General features: G+C 49.5%; 1 protein-coding gene across 1 annotated transcript in view; it reads left to right on the top strand.

Moving 5' to 3' along the window:
* Positions 1 to 3539: 3539 nt before the first annotated feature.
* Positions 3540 to 20829, top strand: part of PHF12 (PHD finger protein 12) — a 31215-nt gene continuing 13925 nt past the window's right edge. Inside the window, exons 1-8 of the mRNA XM_061561757.1 lie at positions 3540 to 4099; positions 11870 to 12084; positions 14941 to 15013; positions 16230 to 17154; positions 17576 to 17696; positions 18128 to 18260; positions 18570 to 18755; positions 19440 to 19583. Of these exons, the coding sequence (XP_061417741.1) occupies positions 4049 to 4099; positions 11870 to 12084; positions 14941 to 15013; positions 16230 to 17154; positions 17576 to 17696; positions 18128 to 18260; positions 18570 to 18755; positions 19440 to 19583 (1848 nt within the window). The 5' untranslated portion in view covers positions 3540 to 4048. The remainder of the gene's footprint in view (positions 4100 to 11869; positions 12085 to 14940; positions 15014 to 16229; positions 17155 to 17575; positions 17697 to 18127; positions 18261 to 18569; positions 18756 to 19439; positions 19584 to 20829) is intronic.

The following is a 20829-nucleotide window of genomic DNA, read 5'->3' as shown; positions in this document are numbered from 1 at the left end:
GTATTGTGTCGAGAGCTATCGCTCTGAGCCACCCGTGCGCACGGCTGCCTCGCCTCCCTAATCGCAACAGGCGCAGGAGTGAGCTGCGGTCTGTGGTCACCCCCACCCACCCCACTACCAAAAACACCGAACTTGTTCGACAATCTCGCGCGGAGGTCACTCGCAGGTGAATGTAACAGGTTACGGATTTCAGGATGCCGTGGCGGCCCCAACGGCACGTGGTGTCGTGCGGCGTTCATTGTCACGAACGGCGTCCGTCTGGCCTCGCTCGGGTCACGGGGTCAGAGTTGTGTGTGTGGAAGGCGGTGGCGTGGTCATGCCGGGATCAACTCAGGGGGTGCCGGTAATCGGTCAGGTGGGGTCCCACAATATTGAATTTGTCTCGCATGGTCGCCAAACGTTACTGCTCTAATTAAATTAAAATAAGGCGTGGAACGTAAATTAAAGCGTTTTCATAAACATATACATTTAAACCGCGTTTTAAATAAGTTTGTTGTTGTTTTACACTGTTGCTGAAAACATCTCATGGTGATTTGAAGCTTTCGTGACTGCAGAAATCCATACTCTTTGGTTCTTTCGGTAAAGTCACGTAGGTAGAAATAAAATAAAATAAATCAGCAGTTGTCCTGCTGTATCGGTTCCACCTGATGACGGTCGCCTGTGCTGCGATCGAAACGTCGTGATTTATTTTATTTCTACCTACGTGACTTTACCGAAAGAACCAAAGAGTAAATCTCATGGTGCGTGTCAAGGGGGCCCCCAACTCGTAGCTCGTTACACAACTGGTCTCATGTGAAGTGAAAGCATCCTCAGCGGTGGAGCCACCGCGAGGAGGAGGGAGGAGACCGTCTCCCACCCAACAGAATGAACGACACCTCATTCCAGACCCAGACATCATTGCACCACCTCTTCTTGGCTTTGACACTCCTCCTCCTCCTCGAAGACACTGGCGGAACCATCAACCGCTTTATCAGAATATCAACATCAGCGGGACGATGCGCACCACATCTCCATTCACGAAAAAACACTAAAACAACAAGAGGAATGCGATTGTCGCCATGCACTATGGAGCATACATAAGTCAACCAGGGGCAGGAAACCCGCGGCTCCTGAGCTGCATGCGGCTCTGTAAGGACGGCTTCGAGACGTTATGTATTAAGGACCACCGCATCGTATGCACGTGCATTGTGGCTCTTGAAATATTTAGTTGACCAAATTCGAAAAAAATGCACTTTTATATTGGTTTCCGACCCTTGTACTAAACCCACAGAGATATACTAAGTACAAGACACAGGCGTGTGTTTGTGGCCTTGCAACCCAACACGTGGACCCGCACAATGAACCCCACTACGGTCTGCGCTCGTTCAACGGAGCAGGTAGAGTGACACGACACGAACTCTCTCTCTCTCTGATGGAGCCCTCCCTCTCGTCGTGCCTAGCAGCAGCAGCAGACCGCGACACTGACATGGAGCTCCTGAACCAAGTTGCTGTTGCTCCCATCATCCGCACTCATAGAATAGCGCGTTAATTGCCGCATGTAGCAGAGTTTCGCGGTTAGAACCCCAGCGTCCGCCCTGGTTAATATTGCGGGCGTATTTAACCGAAACATATCTCGCGCAGTTGACGTCACTTTTTTAAAATTATAAGAGTGTATCCACGACAAAACCATCAACCAAACCGACTTTGAGAATCCAGGTCCACTGAGCTATACAGCTCGTTTTCAGAAGCGAGCTGGCGATTAACAACTAGCTCAACGAAGTAGCTTCTCACGTGGACATTTACTACAGCCACATGCAGTTGTTTAAACGCATGTCGATTCTAAATTTGGAGGGGAAAACCGCAGGACCCGGAGGAAAATCACAGGAGGCTGCCGGGATTCAAACCTAGGCACTGAGAGGTTCCAGCCCTGACCTCTGAGAGAAGCCGGTAGCCGTGGTCTCCCATTCTCGGTCTCTCCACTTGAATTGTTGACAAGGAGGTGGATAAACCTTGCGGTCAGGTCCACGCACTGCATCCTAAACTAAACTAAAAACACATTCCTGCGGAGGGAGCTGGTAGGGACGTTGGGTTGCTCGGTCAATGGCCAGGGTCAACGGCGGCGTGGTGTATTCCGCAAATATGCCCGACTGTGAGGCAGGGGTCGCAAACGGGTTTTGATTCCTTACCCGTACCCGGCCGCACCAGGGTCGCAAATGGGTACCCGTACCCGGCCGGGTACGGGTACCCGTTCCCTACCCGTACCCGGCCGTACCCGTACCCGGCCGTACCCGTACCCTACCCGTACCCGGCTGGGTACGGGTAGGGTACGGGTATCGAGTACCCGATTGCGACCTCTGGGATGAAGCCATGTTGCAGGCGCGGGTGGGTTGATTCTAGGAACTTGAATTGTGAGAAGGGACAAGACGTTGGGAAATGAGTGACAAACAGTTACTCACCAGTGACTCACGGCCTACCCGTACCCGTACCCGGCCGCACCAGGGTCGCAAACGGGTACCCGTACCCGGCCGGGTATGGGTAGCCGGGTATCAGGTAGGGTACGGGTATCGGGTACCCGGTTGCGACCTCTGCTGTGAGGGCGGGCACAAGCCGGCGTGAGTAGGTTAAACGTTGAGTTTTATAAGGGCACCACGGGGTGACCAGCCCCTCCCCACCCAGCCCCACCCAGCCCCTCCCGACCTTCCCCACCCAGACCCTCCTGACCCTCCCCACCCAGCCCCTCTCTGCACGGACGGGCACAATAATCCCCTGTGGGCTGGTGTAACCAGGAGGTTCCTACCAGTAAACTAACTTTCTACTTTACCGGCTAAGGCCCACGGAGCTATGTAGATTTTTTTACAGAATCGACCTGGCCACAAATGACAGCTCAACCAAGTGGCTCGTCATGTGGACATTTATAGCAGCAGCCAAATAATCTAAAGATATAAATAAATACCCCACCATCCCCCCGTAGGGGAGGCATTCATTCAGCAGCGGACGTGCGCATGTTATTGCTTTTCACATTTGTATTGTGTTGTTTTTTTTGTGTACTAAGCTAACATGGGCATCTGTGACTTCCATGTAAATAGGGTTTGTAAAAGATCGATTCTCAATCTGCGACCCAACCGATTAATTGATCCCTTAGGCATTACTGTAATGTATGTTAATAAGCAAATTTTTCTTTCACTTCATCTTTTTTACAGAGCGTTATGGAAGTCACGCAACTCCATACTAGGAAAAAAAGCTGTGGTTAACATGAACAGTAATAAAAATATAATTAACTTGTAATAATTTATTATTATATGTGACCGGAAATGGCTACAGAAGACGTCATCCTTCACAACAATGTTACTGTACGACTTGTTTCCTTACCGAAGATGGCCGCCGTTACGCACCGTTTGTCGTGACGTCACGCGATTGCGTCCAATCGCGCGTCAGGATTTCCGGACATTGACCAATGGGCGAGCAGGCGCTTTTGGCGGGAAACGCGCGCTCGTGAAGCCACGCGGCTGGCGGGGCGTGTCTACGCATGCGCACTACCGCTATTGCAAAGTTAGCGCCAACTTGACGCGGCGGTGATGGAGGAGGAGGCGGCGCGGGGCCGCCGTTAATAAGCGGCCGTGTTATCGAGGCCTTTGCAACGACAACAACAGCGGCGGTAACGAGGGCGGGAGTGCAGCCAGAGAGAGGGGACGACGATTCCTTGCGTGCGTCGTGCTCGCCTCAGCTCCCAGCCTTGCCGGCGCGGCCTCCGCATCTGACGGGAGGCCTAGCGCAGGCTTCCCTGCGGGGAGCTCCAGGCAAGACCGGGGACCCCGCAGGGCCTTGTTTTGTCGCTGCGCCTCGGGACGCCATGGCGACGCAGGCGGCGAGTAGCGGCAGCGACGGCAGCAGCAGCAGCAGCGGCTGAGTGGCGACCGCTCCGCCGCGTTTCTCGGCCGCTGCGTCTTTTGTTGAGTTGGGGAGCGCGGAGTAAACCCCAAAGGCAAGCGCAACGCCAGCGCACGGACTGAGCTGAGAAGGCGCTTGCAGATTGTTTATCGGCCGCGGTGAGGAGGAGGAGGAGGCCACGATGATGGAGAAGATCGTGTACGACCTCGACACGTCGGGAGGGCTCATGGAGGTGAGGGGGAGGCTGGTGGCGGCCTGTGTCACGCTGCTGTTGTGGCGCTGATGTCGCTGTCGTATGCTTTTGTTTGCCTCGAATGCTGCTACGCCTCGAATGCTTATGTCGGTACTGTGTGTGTGTAACGCTGCTGCTCGTGTTTTGTTCTCTTCTAATTTTGTGGTACGCCTCTAACGCTTTCACTCGTCTGATGGCTTTGCATTTCTGTCGCTGTTCCTCGACTCGTCGGGAAAACTCACGTAGGTGTTGTCATGCTTCTTAGGCTGTGGCGTTTGCTACCGACGATGCCCCTCTCGTGCTTTTGTTCCTCACGATGTGCCTGTCTAATGTCATGCTCGTCTATGTAACCCTGCTGTTTCTGCTGCTGTGTCTCATGCCTTTCCTCTGACTCCGCAGTTGTTTTCTCTGACGATCGTGCTGTTGCTTTGGCTTAAGGTGGCTGTGCCGCTTTTACTTGTATCTCTGTTGATCCTGCTCCTCCGTGTTGCGTCTTGGATTCCTCTGATGCTTCTGATTCTCTCGGTGTGTCTCTCGGATGCTTCGTCCCCTGCTTGTCATTCTAATTATGCGTATCCTGTCGCGCTTTCCCCACTATAATTCTCTCTGTTCCTGTGGTTCTAACCACCGTTGCTTCGCCTCCTCTGATGCGTTCTACCGTCCCTGCATCTCCCGTACAATGACTTTGCTCCCATCCCTCATGTGATGGCCCCTTCCCCTTTCACATGGCCACATGTGTGGCCCTGTGAAGTCTTCACAAGGCAGCAGCAGTCTACAGGTTCATCAGCTCTCGCGATATTGCCCATGGGTACCCCTCGTTCGTGCATGCGCGTGTGTTTTTCGTATGCGACGCCACGGGTTGTGTTTCATTGTGAAAAATAACATTCACTCTTGGGGTCCAGGCGGCGTCTCGTGAGAGATCGTTGAAGGTGTTTTTTGTCGGCAGCGCTGGCTAGGCGAGGCGACCCTGGTGGTGAAAGTGCCTCGTCTCGCCGTGCGTGCGTGTTGTAACACAAGCTGTGGGTCCCCACTCGCACTCTCCATCTTATTCGGTTTCATCTACCGTACAGTACCTGCGGGTCGAACCCACTGGCGATTGCAACCAATTGATTCTTGCCGAGGTCACTGATAATAATGCTGGAGGCGTAGAGAGACAAAGTATAACAAGCAGCCTTAGGGTTTACCTGTGGCGTACACACTTCCCCGGTCTCAGCCATACTAAGCCACCGGGTGTTTCTTGTTGTTTATTTTTGAATTGTGAATATATGGGACTCGTTTCGCCTAGATGACAATTTTGGTATTCCCTGGTGTTGTAACACAAGCTGTGGGTCCCCACTCTCCGTCTTATTCTGTTGTGCATATAGACTACAACACGGCTCATTGCGCCTCAATAACGCAACCATATAATTATTATGAGGATCACAATGCTGGAAGTTATGTGAGCAAAATGAAAACATCCTTAGGATTACAACGGTTCATTGACAGTGGCCCAGTCTCGAGCATACCAAGACACCCTTAGGATCTCTTGCGGCTTACTTTTGAAAATCACTCCAGCGAGGCTGGAGAGTATTTTAGTATTCTCGGTGTGCAGTATCAATGCTCCAGCGTCACCTTTAGCATTCTCGGGGGTCATTGTAAATGCCCGAAGCCCTGGGAGCCAATTCAACAAACTGCACGGCTACACGCGAGTGGCTAGGTTTACATGTATAGGTACAGTGTCAGTAGTAGTCTTCTGGTATCGTCTTTCTAGAGGGTTGGTGGCATGTCGCACCTCCCTCCACTTCTCTCTGTCCTGTGCCAATCTTGCCGCTTCGTTGGTCTGCATCTGTCTATCCACCCCACGTCCCGCAGTGTCAGTACTGTGTACTACCGTGCAATTATACAGGGGCTGAGGACAAAACACATGGTGTAGGTGTTGGTGGGGATGATGGCTCAGAGTAGGGACGATTTAATGATGGCAGCCTTGCTGGGACAAAGCACCTAGTGGTTGTTCAAAGTACATGTGAATTTGGTGAAGTGGGCTTGTCGTTCTGGCGGGCCTCGAGAGCACCATGAGTCACCTGCAGGCTTCGGCATGAAGGTCGCAGGAATGGCTTTGATGCCCACCAACATAACAATCACTGCTGCCAAGTCCGTCAGTCTCCCAAGTGTTGCATTTTGTTGGTGACGCTGCTGCTGTTGCCACCGCTGATGCCTTTTTTAAGGCTGTGGCCCGAGCAAACGTGTAGGTTTGTTTCATCTTGCTGTGGGACGGTCATGTGCAGGAGCGAGAGGCGGGGTTGTTCCTTACTTGCGAGATGTCCTTTGCATGTGCACGTGCGTGGCCCTGGTATGTGCCTGTCTTAACATGTGCCGCTGGAGGTTACGTTATGATGCCTTTTGGATCTTACGGAGCTTCTGAAGGTGGAATTACTTGGTGGTGGCTGTCTCTTGTGTTTAATGAACGGATGCTGTGTGATGCCCTGACCAATCACCCGGAATGTGTCCAATCTCGTCAGACATCGGAAGCCGAGCAGGGTTGATGGTGGATGATTGTGCTTGGATGGGCAAAACCATGCATGACAGGTTACAATTGGGGCTGTGGTTGCCAGAGGGTGGTGCAGCACAAAAAACCGTTGTTGTACAGTTCTACTCTGCTCCCACGTCTATGCTCCCTGACTTCACCAACCCATACCGATTGACCAGTGTTGTGAAGTACGGTACGATCAACCCCCACGACCTGCACGGCATGGGGACATCCTCATCCAGCAGTGGATTCACGAAGGGCTGCACGTGTGTTTATCTGAGGCGGTCCAATTTCGTGTTGTCGGAAAAAATGTTGTCTTGTGTTTTGACGCAATCGTGCTCAACTTTATTGCTGTGACCTTGTAATTCTATGCACTGCTTCTTACTCTGATTGAATGGGTGTGCATGTGTTCCATCATTATTGTTATTATTAATGATAGCATTAAACTATTGTCTGCAGCATGCATACATGCACGGTAGTTGTACATCATCAGCCATTATCAGTCTACTGCATTATAAGAGCCTCCCATATCAAATGGTCCTGCGATGTATTAAATCATATAATTCCTGCACACGAGGGAATTTGATTGCTTCATCTCTGCGTTAGATGACCTTTCGTACATGATCATCTTTTAGCTGCCACTCCGTCAGTAGTCTCGACCACAGGCTATCGCGCCTTCTAAAAACGTGTCCTGCCCAAAGCTACATGTCTTAACAGTCAATGTAATGTGTTTAAATTGCATGTGTGCTTATTCATGTGTTCCCCTCTCTCACAGTGTGAGGTAGGCATTGGTAATGATCGTACCATCAGGGCCACATAGTCTGACTCTTTTTGATTAGAAGTTAAACAGTGAGCTATTAGTGTTTAAAATAACGCATATGGTCGTCCGAAATCCAGAATTTGCCTCTAGATAAAGATGCTCACTCCTGATAGGGATGTGGTGTTTTGGGCAATGAAGGGACATACCAACCTCTGCCCCCTTGTACCTTGCAATGCATGCACTTTACCTAAATACATTAAAAATATTAATTTCCCCCGCTCTCCCTACCCCCTCACACTGGTGAGCTTATGTGCTCCACCAATGTGTGATTTACCCATGGGCCACCTCAAAGTAAATCTGGCCAAATCCATCTCTCCCGTGTGTATACGAGTGGCAGCTGTCATTCTGTGTGCATCGCAATACCACGCCCAAGCAGTAGGGGGCCTGTGTCACACTACAAGTCTACAGGACAATCACTACCTATCTCCCACAAAGTGGGGACTCTCTTTGCAACCTTCAAATCAGGAGTCAATTGCATGAACTAGCAATGCTGCAATGACATTTTTCACCAAGTGATATACATTTTCCTGTGCCGGTTTCCCCGGTTGTGCTGTACAGTTCTCCGGTGTGTTTTGAGATTGTAATGCCACTTCTCTGGCGTTTCTCTGCACATTGCTGGGAGCTTTTTCAGTAACCTAATTGAGTGGCTCCTGGGTTATGGAGTGCTGCTTTGCAAACAGTATATTGAAGGGAGGAAAAGTGAGCTGGTACGAGTGCTCTCATTTGTGCTGCATCAATTATTGTAACTTTTTTGGTGTATTTCTCAATTTGATTGTTTTGGTGCTTTGTCATACCTCCAGTACGATTCTAAATTAATTACAAGTTCATCAGTTGCAGTTCTCTCGGCATGTGTCTGCCATGAGTCATTGCAACCTTTTACGATATACAATGCTTATAACACACATTGTTTACAGTTTTGCAATACAAATATTAGGAAAGTAATACTACCATAGTGTAGGCATACATTTAGCCTGTAGTACCATAATATAATAGGGTTACTGAAGTTATGTAGAACAAACTTTAATGTTTGATGGGTTATACAATTATTTAGAACATTAATGAATGTGGTTGTTCTTAATTCACGTAATTTGTCACAACAGAAGAGATAAAACAAACTAAACAAATAAGGATATCACGATTTTACAAAATAGACGATCTAATTATTGTGGACCGTTATATTGTGCAGTATATCACAGTTCTCATCAAAGCACAGAAACCCTAGCTCTAACCACAGCATCGTCATCCAGCTGTATTGGGTTCCGGCTGCTGCTGCCACCGCACAACGAGCTCTGCAGTCGAAGGATAAGTTCTAACAACAAACTGGTCCTAACCCTTAATTCATCTTAAAAGGGCAAATGTATAGGTTCAGCCCTGCAGTGTGTTTTACCTGTGCCACTGCTGGTGGAATGACCTGCACTAGAGTGAGCTCGAACTGGCCAGACATCTTGGATGAGGTGGGAGTTCTTGCATTTCACCTGACCGCAAGTTACCTAAAACTAAAAGTTATTTAAACTATTTTAATTTTACCAAGTAAGGCCCACTGAGTTGTACAGCGACCTGGCCACAAATGATAGCTCGATGAAGTTGCTTAGCACTTGAAATCTATAGCAGCCAAATACTCTGAACACGTTGATTCTAAATGTGGAGGGAAAAACCGCAGGACCCGGAGAAAAATCCACACGACCACTGGGAGAGAGACACCGCAAACTCCAAGTATACAGCAGGCCTCAGGGTCTGGATCGAACCCACGTCTCCTGTATACCAGGCAAGGTAATTTATGCTGGTGGATGGACAGAAGTTGTACGGAGGATTTAAAAGACTTGCACCATTTTTTCAACTGTTACGCCAGGAGATTGATTTGAATTGGCAATTGGTTTTCAAGTTCAGTGTTCTAATGATTAAAAATAGTGAATAGTTTAGTATTACACCAGGGCAGCATTCCACCTCCTTAATCTTAATGTCATGTCATATCATAACTCAATGCAGCGTAGTGGAACGCTATATGCAGCTGGCAGAATTTGACACCTGCTCGATAGTTTACGTTCAAAAGGGGCTTCGAAACTATTTCCATTGATGGCACACGCCGTCGTCGCTCCCCTCCTTCAGCTGGATCCCACGATTGTTCGAAAACTAAATAAAGAATCCTGGAACTTGAATAGTAATGATCTCACGCTGTGATTTATTATTAAGATTGGCTGGACAAGGTCCTTGTATAGATACGTGGACCGTTACTTATTCAGTTGCCTGTAGTTTTGTCCCTTGTAAACCATGACTTCATAAACACCGTAGAAGATGGATATAATCATACCTTTATATAAGTATAGCACTCGTATAAGCAACATGTCCTTCCAACAACACTGGTGGAGTTTGGGAGGGCAAATGGTTACTTCTGACACAAGCACTTCTTTGATATAAGGGCAACTTTCCTTGCTTCCAAGAGGTGTGATAGCCTTCATCCACATGCAAGCTTGGTAATGAGTGCGTTGTGGGTGCGTGGGCGAGTTTTAACGACACATTTATATTTACATTATCTAACTAAAAAAACCCCTGTAGATTCATGTTAGGGCTACACCACTTTTGTAACAGTTTCAATGCAATAGCAGAGGTTTTAATCCAGTTCTCGACCACTTTGGCATAAAGATGGAATGAGAACCCGCACCCAATGGTGTCTGCGAATGCAGGATTTTTTTTGGTTGGTCCTCTGCCAGAGCTTTTGACTGTCGGTCCATGTTGCACAATCTGTCACACTTGCTTGGTTGCCTTTTCTCTCTCTCTTTTACATTGTTTGCACGACTTTGTGAAATCTCTGCCGGACCATAGCCAAGCTGATCGATCGCATGCCAGTCTGTCCTTGCTAATTTTTTAGTGGAGCTGTGACATCACAAGCAGAGCTATTCGCGAGTTAGAGGCATGAAGCATTGAGCGTCATCCCCTCATATGTGTGGGTTTCCTTGGGAATCTCTAGTTTCGTCCTACATGCAAAATAAAGTGTGAAGATATAGCCTTTCGTCAATTCTTTGCTGGATAAGTCTCTCCACACTATTGTTGGTCCATGGGAGGTTGTTGATCATGTATCGCCACACTGGTCCGTGCGGGTTGGTGAAGGGGCACCTTGGATAGGTTCAGATATCATTCGCCACAGCCGTGGCCCAGAAATGTGCTCTGGTCACAAGATTTATACCATCATGCGCATGCAAAACACGAATGAAATCAGCCAAACATCCCAATAGGTTCCCCCTGAAAAAAAAGTCTTGAGACTTGGGGAGGCATTCCCGAATTTATAAATGCATTATCAAATTGAACCCATTGCCATCCACCTCACTTTAAAAGATTGATTTATGAAAAAATCCACTTTTGACATGCAGGATCATACACATGTACACACAGCTTGTAGTTAATCCATTGCTAGATTAGGGCCACACCACACTGCGAGTAATGGTAGTTAATTTCACCAAGCTTCACCGGTGTCAGCTCAGCGATTTGACCTCTTGAGCCACCTGGCCACCACGACCGCCAATGTTGTGTGTAAGAGCTGGGCTGTCCAATTGATCCTTACGGCGGTATCCCGGGGTACCAAATAATACAAAATGGCCGAGGCAATTAAATATTTTATTTCTGGGACACTATTTTCTCCAGGGGTGTCCTTAACTCCACGACTGGGGTATCAATCAATCCGAAATCGGTGCCACTCCACGATGTCGAAACGCAGCGAGGACGATTGCACTGAAACCCTGAACGCTCGTACGTACCATAGTGCATCGTGTACAGCTCGTCGAGATGAGTCGATTTCCACATCGCCGACCATCAACAGACTAAAACTGACTGCATCACGGACATGCGAGAGCCGGGGTACTATGGTACCCCGGAGTACCGCCATAAGGTTCAATTGTTCAGCAGTGGCCTCCAAATTCTTTAATTTCATCTCGCTGCCATCTCTGCCGCTGTTTTCCTCTGCTTCCGTTGTCTCCTCTTGCTCTCCACTCCATAGTCAATATTGTTTTCGATTCCCGATTTATGTAAATTTAAAGACCTAATCATCCCAGCTCGATTGTGTGTGGTGCTGGGAGCGGTAGTACAATGGTTAGTGTGCGCTGCACTGCGAACCCGGCGACTCGAGTTTGATTCCCGCTCACGGGTTAACTCCAGTGACAATTATCTGAATGGTCATGGGCCTCCTTTAGGTTGACTCGGCCTCAAAGGAGTACCTAGTGCGGTATGTAAACATTGCCACTGGAGAGACAAAGGTGGCCGGGCGTGGTGCTGCCCACTCAATCCCTCGTGAACCGTTCCGGCCTTCATAGGTGCTCGCTTAACAGCACTTGCCCCGAAAGTCTGTTGGAGGCTATACGGGCGATCTTTGTCTTTGTTACCCTTGCACTTGTCTTCACCGCCCCATCTGTGTCTTCTTCTCCCTAACCACCGCTTCTCTCCCGCATCCGAGCAGCAAATCCAAGCGCTGGTGGCACCTCCTAAGAGCGACGAAGAGCACGGCGGGGGCGGCGTGAGCGCCGCCTCGCTCGCCGCCTCACGCAGGCACGAGCGCGAGGCGGCGCGACGCACCGGCCGTGCCAACAACCATGACACCTGCGACAGCTGCCGCGAGGGCGGAGACCTCCTGTGCTGCGACCACTGCCCCGCATCGTTCCACCTGCAGTGCTGGTGAGCGCGCACCTCTGCTGCGTACTTCACTTGCCCCCGCCCCTCCCCGGGCATGTTAGTTCACTCGGTGTTCGGTCTGTAAATGGGTCCGAGGCGACACTGCTGCTGTGCCGCTGCTCTCTTCCTCTGTCCCTACGTGCTTCCTGTGCTGAACACATTTTCTAGCATCGCCGTTGTTATCCCACCCTTTTGTCTTTTGCTAAAGAATCTTCCCTCGATCACGTTATTCAGCTCATTCCACTTCTCTACCACCTACCCTATCTGTTTGTTGAACTTCTTTCGCACTGTACGTAACCAACCTTGCTAATCGGAGCGAGCTGTTCCCTCTATTTCCTGCCCAATCCAGATGTTCTTCTTGATAGATGGAATGAGTCCACGCTCTTCTCCCACCTGACGCAGGATCTATTCGTTTGTTTCTTTCTTTTTGGCACGAGTCTCAAACCCCGCAGAGCATCCGTTCGACGGCTTGGCAAGTTTTGCAGTCTGACCTCAAAGTCTGACGATGACAATTACCAAATTCTTCAGATTATACGGTGCATTTTTCCCCCTGTACATTTGGGAGTGTCTTCTAATCAAAAACATACATTGCCATACGGATGATGTGCTTTAATGTACTTCAGAATATTTTTTTACGGAAGATGGTTTTCCATAGCAATGCAGTTTCTCTCTGGAAAACATGTTTTAAACTAATTATACCAGAATCATCTTCCAGAAGATGCACCTCCCCGTTTTTAAGCAGCAATATGGCTCTGTGATATGGTAATCTGCCGACTTTTAAAACACCCTTTAAAATAAAAATACTCGTTGGTTAGGGGGCGCATCTTACTTTCCAGAGCATCTTCTATTCCAGAGAATACGGTGCGATTTAAAGGACCGTGGCCTTTTTAAAATACAGATTTGGGGCAGTCGTACGGCTATGGCCGATGTGATGAGAAGCTCGCGTACCGCTCGCCCGAACTCGCATCAGACATTCGCCACTCGCTCGGCACTCACCACTGACCCTCCCCCTCCTCCACCACCCCCACGCACCCGACTACTGTGGCACCGGTTCACCGCGAGGGTAACAATGAGATAAAATAAACACACGGAAATCCAGCGCAGGAAATAGTCGTGTCATACAGTCTGCAGCTCAAACCCGCATTTAGCGGTGCAAATCTCCATTAGTGGACATGAACCGTTGGTGGAAATTCCTCATTGTTATGGCAGGAGGCAGTCTCTCCATAATGCAGACACCGTTGGCCTTCTTCAAAGTGGTACTGCTCTTTTACATTTTTATTTCCTTAGTATAAGAGTCTTAAGTACCGGTATATTTATTGGCTTATTAAGCTTTCTTTATAAGTCCATATTTTCGGCATGACGTCTACACAAATACTGATTTGTACATGTCGTTAACGGCTGTGAAGGGCACCTTATGTTTTCTTTTGTCGTGCATCTTCCTTGCATTTACAATTTCGCCTAAAATCCTTGGAGCAAGGTTCTGGTTGCACGAAGGAACGAATTAAGGCATTGTTGAGATCAATTCCTGTGGCAGCCTTGCAGACTGAACGAAAACAATCCCTCATTAATTACGTTTACCTGAACATTTGGTACTTCTTTCTAGTTATGGGTCTTTGCCAGTGGACGAGTTGACCTATGCGTCTTCCAACACAGAAATAGGTTGTTTTTATTTGATTATAACTCAAGGTTTTGAGGAAAGGGCACTGCTAGTTAGGAAACTGGAGCGCATCCTAATTTTACGACGTATGAAGGGCACGTGATTGTGGTAAAACGCTCTGCTGTTTCCTTTTAAGCCTGGTTAACACTTAAGTGATATCTACAAGAGATGATTGTTGCCAAAACAATTGCTCCATCTTTAACGACAACAGAATAAAGTCTTGTATTCTCGGCGAACCGTTTGGCAATGAATGTGCACTCTGATGTCGCATTCTCTTTGTCCTGTTCCTGGGACCCTGAGAGTTTTAACAGGAAGTCATGTCACAGGATGTTACGTCCCTTATGCTTAGCTGTTGCATGTGGCTACTCTAGCTTAAACGAAATGTTTTGACAATCCCGAATTATTTGCTGATGGAAATTGGCAACCATCTGTGAGTTTTAACCGGATGGACAGCTTGACCCAGAAATAAAACCCCGTGAAATTCTATGAAATTTCATTGTGCATCTTGTGCTTTGCTTGTGCACCAGATTTAATTAATTTGAGTCCCTTCAGGTCAGCGACCAAGAACATATTTCCTCACCTGGTGCACCACATCTAGTTTCCCTCTCATTATGGCTGTAGCTCATAGTTGCCTGACACTGCCTGGAATTCAGTTACCCGGAAAGTTTTTGGTGACAAATGAAGCACTGCTGCACTTGGGTAACCAGCTGCTCCATAGATGAGCTGTGGTAAGAAGTTTGCACGAGAGTCCTGCTTGGGTCTAATTATTGAATGCTGACCTGGACCTACAGCTCGACCCGAAACCACAACCCACTTCAACACTGCCATCTTTTCCCCGACCCGATCTGATCCGCTTTCATTTCACCCGCATCCCAATCCAAACCCGCACCTCTTTTTTTTTTCAATATTTTCCATCTTTGTTTAGATTCTGTCTTATTCTCGCAGTGTCGTGTATGGCACATTTGAAATAAAAATCAACTTGTAGTAGTTTATCGTCGGTCACCCATGGGTGATATAAGATGCACATTACCCGAATCGCAAGCCGTAAAAACGTCTTTATTCCGACCATAAACTGATCCGGGTGTGGGTGACTGCGGTTATCCGACCGATACGGGACTCTGGTGCGGGCGAGTGTAGAAGCACGCGGTGTGGTTACTAACCTAGCCCCCACCCTCCTCGCTCCCTCTTCTGGGTCCTCTCAGTGACCCACCGCTCAGTGCCGAGATGCTGCCGTCTGGAGAGTGGATGTGCCACCGCTGCACCATGAGGAGAACGGTAAGACACCATCAACATGTCCACCTTTACTGCTTAAAAATAAAATGCTTGGTGTTTTTCACCAATTTCACCCCGATCGTTCTGTTAGCATTATGTCATGAGACCAAACGATTGGTTCGGAACCTTCGCAGAGCAGAGCAACCCTTCGTGGTTTCCTACCACGTGTATTAACACTAATTAATTAATTGTATGTATATTGAACTTCTTCCCACCGTATGTAGCCAACCATGCTAATCAGAGGTGCATGAGGATGACAACAAACTAAACACAAAAAGCAGCTCTAAAGAAATGAGATTGCAATTTAGATCTAAAAGTACAGATAGTCCTCTACTTACGATGGAGACGCGTTACGACGACCCCATCGTAAGTCAAAAATATCGTAAGTCGAAGATGGCCTAGCCTACCCAGGAGTCTTAAAGAATGGTGATAATTTAGCAAAACAGAGCAATTTACAGTACCGTACTGTATAAACTGTACACTATGTATTTATTAATTACAATACTGTATTGCACAGTATCATGTAAAGTAAAAAATACAAGGTAAATTCTTAGCCTACCTATATGAACTGCAATTTAATAGAAAGTTTTTTCAGGAAACAATCCTGTCTGCTATAAAAACTTTTAACATGCATTAAACACTGAGGCAATTTAACTCCGTCGACCGCTGGTGAGAGTGAGGCATCACGCAAGGCGGGAGATGCGTACATCCCGGCAGCGTCCCAACGTACAGTATCGTACCTTGTACGCTGCTGCGTTTGACTGCCGCGCAAAATTTAAAATATTTTACAATTTTGTCGTATCGCCATCGTAAGATCGAAATATCGTAAGTCGGACCATCGTAACTCGGGGACTCTGTATATAGCTCCAGTAGCTTCCTAATATCAGAAGGAAGAGCATATCAGACGGCCACATAAGCCCATCTGAAAGCGCGCAAAGCAGTGATCGTCTTTGTTCGATTGTTAACCATTGGTTCAATATCAATGTGAAAAATTATTAAGCTTTATTATTGTAACTAAATAAATGTAAAATATCCCTATGCTGAAAAATTACCTGGCTTTACACAGCAACATCACACCCGACTGTTAAAACCTGGCAGGACCCTCCTGAAAATATGCCTTGAGACTTGGTGAGGCTTTCCTTGGCAAACATACGTAATCATTAATTTATTCTGAAGCAGCATCTGTTTCACACCCCGTTGCCATCACCCCTGCCTGCAGAAGAAGGAGGGCAAGTTTAAACCGGGCGGCAAGAGCTGGCTCATCAACGGCCTCCTGGAAAAGCACTGCAGCAAGCGCCCCTCCGTGCTGCTCACGCCCGTCGACGCCGAGCTCGAGAACGTTAAGCTGCAGGCTCTCCACTCGGCGCGCGCGACGGCGGTAGCCACCACCACCGCCATGCCCAAGTGGGAAACCTATGCCGCTCCCACCACCACTGCCGTCGCCATCTCCGCCGCCTTCGCCGCCGTGTCGCGGCCGCTCTGCGAGCAGCATAAGCCTGGCGGGCCTTCCTCCTCTGTCACCGAAGCTGGCGGCCACAGGGTGGCTGTCTGCGTCGACAGCAAGCGGGAGGGCTCTAACTGCACGGCCAAGCCGGGTCTCCGAGCAAACTCGCAGGACGGCGATGACTTTGCCGCTATCTCGGCGACAGGAGCGTCGTCGCCGCCCATCGCGGGGCCTTCGGAGGCGCGGGATGGGGCAACTGGAGCTGTGGCTGCCCCGATGGTTTCTGTGGCCCCGGCGACTTCAGCTGCAGCCCGACCCCTGACCCCAGCGACGTCCAAGTCGGGCAGCAGCACGCCCACGACGGTGGAGGTGGACGACGGGGACTCGATCGCGGGAGACGAGGGTAGCGGAGACGACGGAAACGGTGGGACGACGACGATGCTGATGGGACAGCAGGATGAGGATGGAACCAGGATGAGCGGCGTCACGTCGAGCAGGGGGATGGCCGCGACCGCGGCGCCACCCCTCTCCGCCGCTGCCGCCGCGTCGGCTGTGACAACGGCCGTGACGACGCCGGCGGTGGTAATGACGGTGACGAGGCAGAGGAACCCGTTTGAGATGCTGGTGGTGGCCGCCACGGAGAGGAACCCGACGCAGTTCCAGTTGCCGTACGAGCTCACTTGCAGCACGCCCTTGCCTGGTGAGTGAACACTGAGGGTGTGCGGTTGCGATGGGCCCTGGTGCCATGACCTTACCACCAGAACCATCCTCCTCACTACTGTCATCACAACTTTTAAATCTAGATTGAAAACTAATTTATTTCTTTAGAACTGCTTTTTGTGTTTAGTTTGTTGTCCTCCCCCCCCACACCTCCGATTAGCACGGTTGGCTGCGTAAGGTGCCAACGAAGTTCAACATACAATCACTATCGCCTTCGTCACAGCCACCATGAGCACCACCACATTCACTAGCACAACTGCCATCACTATCATGGTCACCATAATTGCAACCACCACTCATTATCGCCATAACTACCTTTACCACAACCAGCATCAACCTCCTCGTGCTCGCGAACACAACTTGGTGCTTGGTCTTTAAGGCTCTGTGTGTGTGTGTGAAAGGGACGAGTAAGAAGCGTCGAAAGGAGGAAGCGGGCGGGAAGCACGCACGGCGGTCGCCACACGAGCTGGACACCCACGGTCTGGTGCCTCTGCCGGCGCGACTCTGCTACCTGTGCAGCAGGTGAGCGTGGTGCCTCACCTTGAGCACGCCGTCGACCCGTGGGCGTCGCAAGGATCCGCCGAGTCTAGAGAGTCGGATCGATTGTTACGCTCGCGGGCCGCGTATCAAATCTCACGTGTCGCAAATGATTATTCGTGTTCGTGCAAATTGCACGGAACAAAGTTCAAAGAGGACTGATTTGTGCGAGACATTATGAATGGGACGGATAATCTAGGCAAGACGCACGGTAAAAGATAAATGGACGTTGTAAACGAGGCGGACGTTGCAAATGAGACGCAACATTCGCCTCACGCCAGACGGATTAATAAGAAAATACCAACCAGATTGACAACTCATGACAGGGACGGGGTGACAGTGTTGACGTTTTTAAACCTCCATTCGTTTCTCTCACTTTGGCTTCTGTCCCCGCTGATGCCATTTGCTGTTGGCAGGAGCTGCCGGGTGGCTCCGCTAGTGCAGTGCGACTACTGCGCGCTGCTCTTCCACCAAGACTGCCTCGACCCGCCACTCACCTCGATGCCCACGGGACGGTGGATGTGTCCCAACCACCCCGAGAGCCGGCCGGTACGCCACGCGTACACACACACACACGCACAAGTGTATATTCACACACGGTCACACAAGAACACTTGCTCTCGCGCAGACACGAGCATACACGCTGTTAAGCGCTCACACTTGTACAGATTCATTCGTACACACACGCTTGCACGCATGCGCACACAAACGTTCGTATGTGCACTCCCGCACATTTATACATATTCCCCTGCACACACGCTCACAGTCATGCACCCTTGTACACACTTGTGCTGGTGTGCACTCACAACTGACCACCTCTTGCTCTTTCTCCTTTTCCACTGCCCTCGCTCGCTGTAGCTGAGCGGGGTGGCGTTGCCCCTGAGTGGGCGCTGCCAGCTCTTCTCGCGGTTTCAGGGCCCCGTGCAGCAGCACACGGTCTCCCTGGGTTTCCTGCGCCGCGTGCACCGCAAGCGCCCACCCAACCGCTCCCCCGCTTCCACCACCGCCACGACCGCCTCCACGCTCGCCCGCAAGGCCCTCAAGGTTGGTGTGACGACATTGATCGTGCTCGCCGTATTGACCTGGCCACTACTACATATTGCGTTGCTTTTTGGTTTGAAATTATGGCATCGTCGCTGTTTGTGTTCGCCAGTCTTCGACGAGATAATCCGAACGCGTCCAACCTCGACATATTTTGGAAGTTCAACGAGGTTGAGCCTCAGTGGTACCTGGATGAGCAACCACCATGCATACAATGCGTGTTATCGTCTGCTGCAGGGTTACGTTGATGGCAGCAGAGGGTAGTATAGAAAAATCCTTTGTTGTACTTTATTTCTCCGGTGGCACACCTGCGCTCCCCGCCTTCACCATCCGCAATGATCAGTGCTGGTCGTGGGGAAAGTCTCTCATCCAGCAGTGGATGGTCAAAAGGGCTGTACATGTACATGTGGTTGTTCAAGTGTGTTCCTATTTTGTCCGGTCAGGTGGTTGCGATTCAAAATTACACCCAAAGCGCAGCCTTGCCTGAATATTGCCAGGTCAGCTTGGCTGGTGCAAATGGTATTTCACAGACACTGCGTGGCTTATCCAGACATGCAGTTTTTCTGTAATGGTACCATAAAAAAAACTTTGCGATGCCGACAACCCGGCACGCAAGCCACCTCCTATCATCTCCCGCTGTTGCCCTCTGGCCTGACATGACACCTGATCCTTGACCCCCGACCCAAGGTTCCGGCTGCCATCAAGGCTCATTACGAGCATCGCCCTCCGCTGGGGCCGCCCGCGGGCGTGCGGCAGTGCCAGCTCGTGTGCACGGAGCCGGAGCCGCCCAGCGCCGGGCCTCGCCTCGCGGCTGACCGCGAGCAGGAGGAGGTGAGTTCTCTCTCGGTTGTAATGGTCAATTGAGCACAATTGCCTTCGTGTGTACCAAGCAATGCTACCAACAGGCACCAGAATTGTGCATACTTGTGTGTGTGTGTGATAGAGGGCGGTGTAGTGGTTGTTGTGGGGAGTGGCAGTGTAGCGGTTAGCGCTGATGCGCGACAGACCCGGCGACCCGGATTCGATTCCTGCCCACTAGTGACGATTATCTGAGCCGGTCCTGGGCCTCTTCTAGGTCAGTGCGATGTGGTGTTGACCACCCACCCCTATCGTGTCCCGTGTCGGCCTTCATAGGTGCTCACTAACAGGACTTGCCCCAACAGTCTTGTCAAGGCTATAAGAGGGGGGTCTTTGTAGTGCTTGTATGTATGTTGAACTTCTTTCGCACCATACATAGCTAACCATGCTCATCGGAGGTGCGGGGGAAGGACAATAAACTAAACACAAAAAGGAGTTTAAAAAAAATGGGATTTAATTCTATATGATTTAAAAGTGCATCGCTCCAGTGGCTTTCCAGACAGCCGCAGAAGCGCATCTGAATGGGCGCGCGATGCATTTCCCGTCTTCATGTACTGTGCTGTGAAGCCTGGCCATCAACCCCTCGTGTGCCATTGCAGCCTTGATAGGTGCTTGCTCACAACCCTTGCCCCAATAGTTGATAGAGGCTGTACGCTGGGTTTCTGTGTTTATTAGGCTTCCCAAGTGGTTGTGATTGAACCCGGGATTACGAGGGTTCTCAATTATTCTTTCTCTGTGGGTCTTTAGGTAAAGTCACGTGTCCTCTGATGTATGAAGTCACCCATGGAAGTGGCTGTCTTACATTTAATACTTTGTGTGCGATTTACTTTTTTGGATGGGCAATTTCTGCCGATCAGTCGTACTACGATTTTTTATTCACTTATGAGACTTGTTTCATTGATTTAAATTAAATTATTTTGCCTGTAGTTAATGCACCAAATAACGTGTGTAAGATTCGGTTATCAAAAATGCAAAATGAAGTGGTCATGATTCATGAATTTTTTTTTACAAGAAATACAAATGAGACTGGATTGGATGATACAAATCAGACAAACAATGCGAGTGAGATGAACGAAACGAGCCTAACAATACAAAAAAATAGACATTGCATCCAAGATGGACATAACATACTTGGTGGACAGTACAAACAAGATAAACAATACAAGTGAAATTCGATCTTACGAGACGCTAAACAAACGAGACGGACAATACAAATGAG

This window comes from Lethenteron reissneri, chromosome 28 (genome assembly GCF_015708825.2).
Source record: "Lethenteron reissneri isolate LAM-NWPU_2019-01 chromosome 28, ASM1570882v1, whole genome shotgun sequence".
In the NCBI taxonomy this organism is placed as follows: Eukaryota; Metazoa; Chordata; class Hyperoartia; order Petromyzontiformes; family Petromyzontidae; genus Lethenteron; species Lethenteron reissneri.
This window is presented reverse-complemented; position numbering and strand designations above follow the sequence as displayed.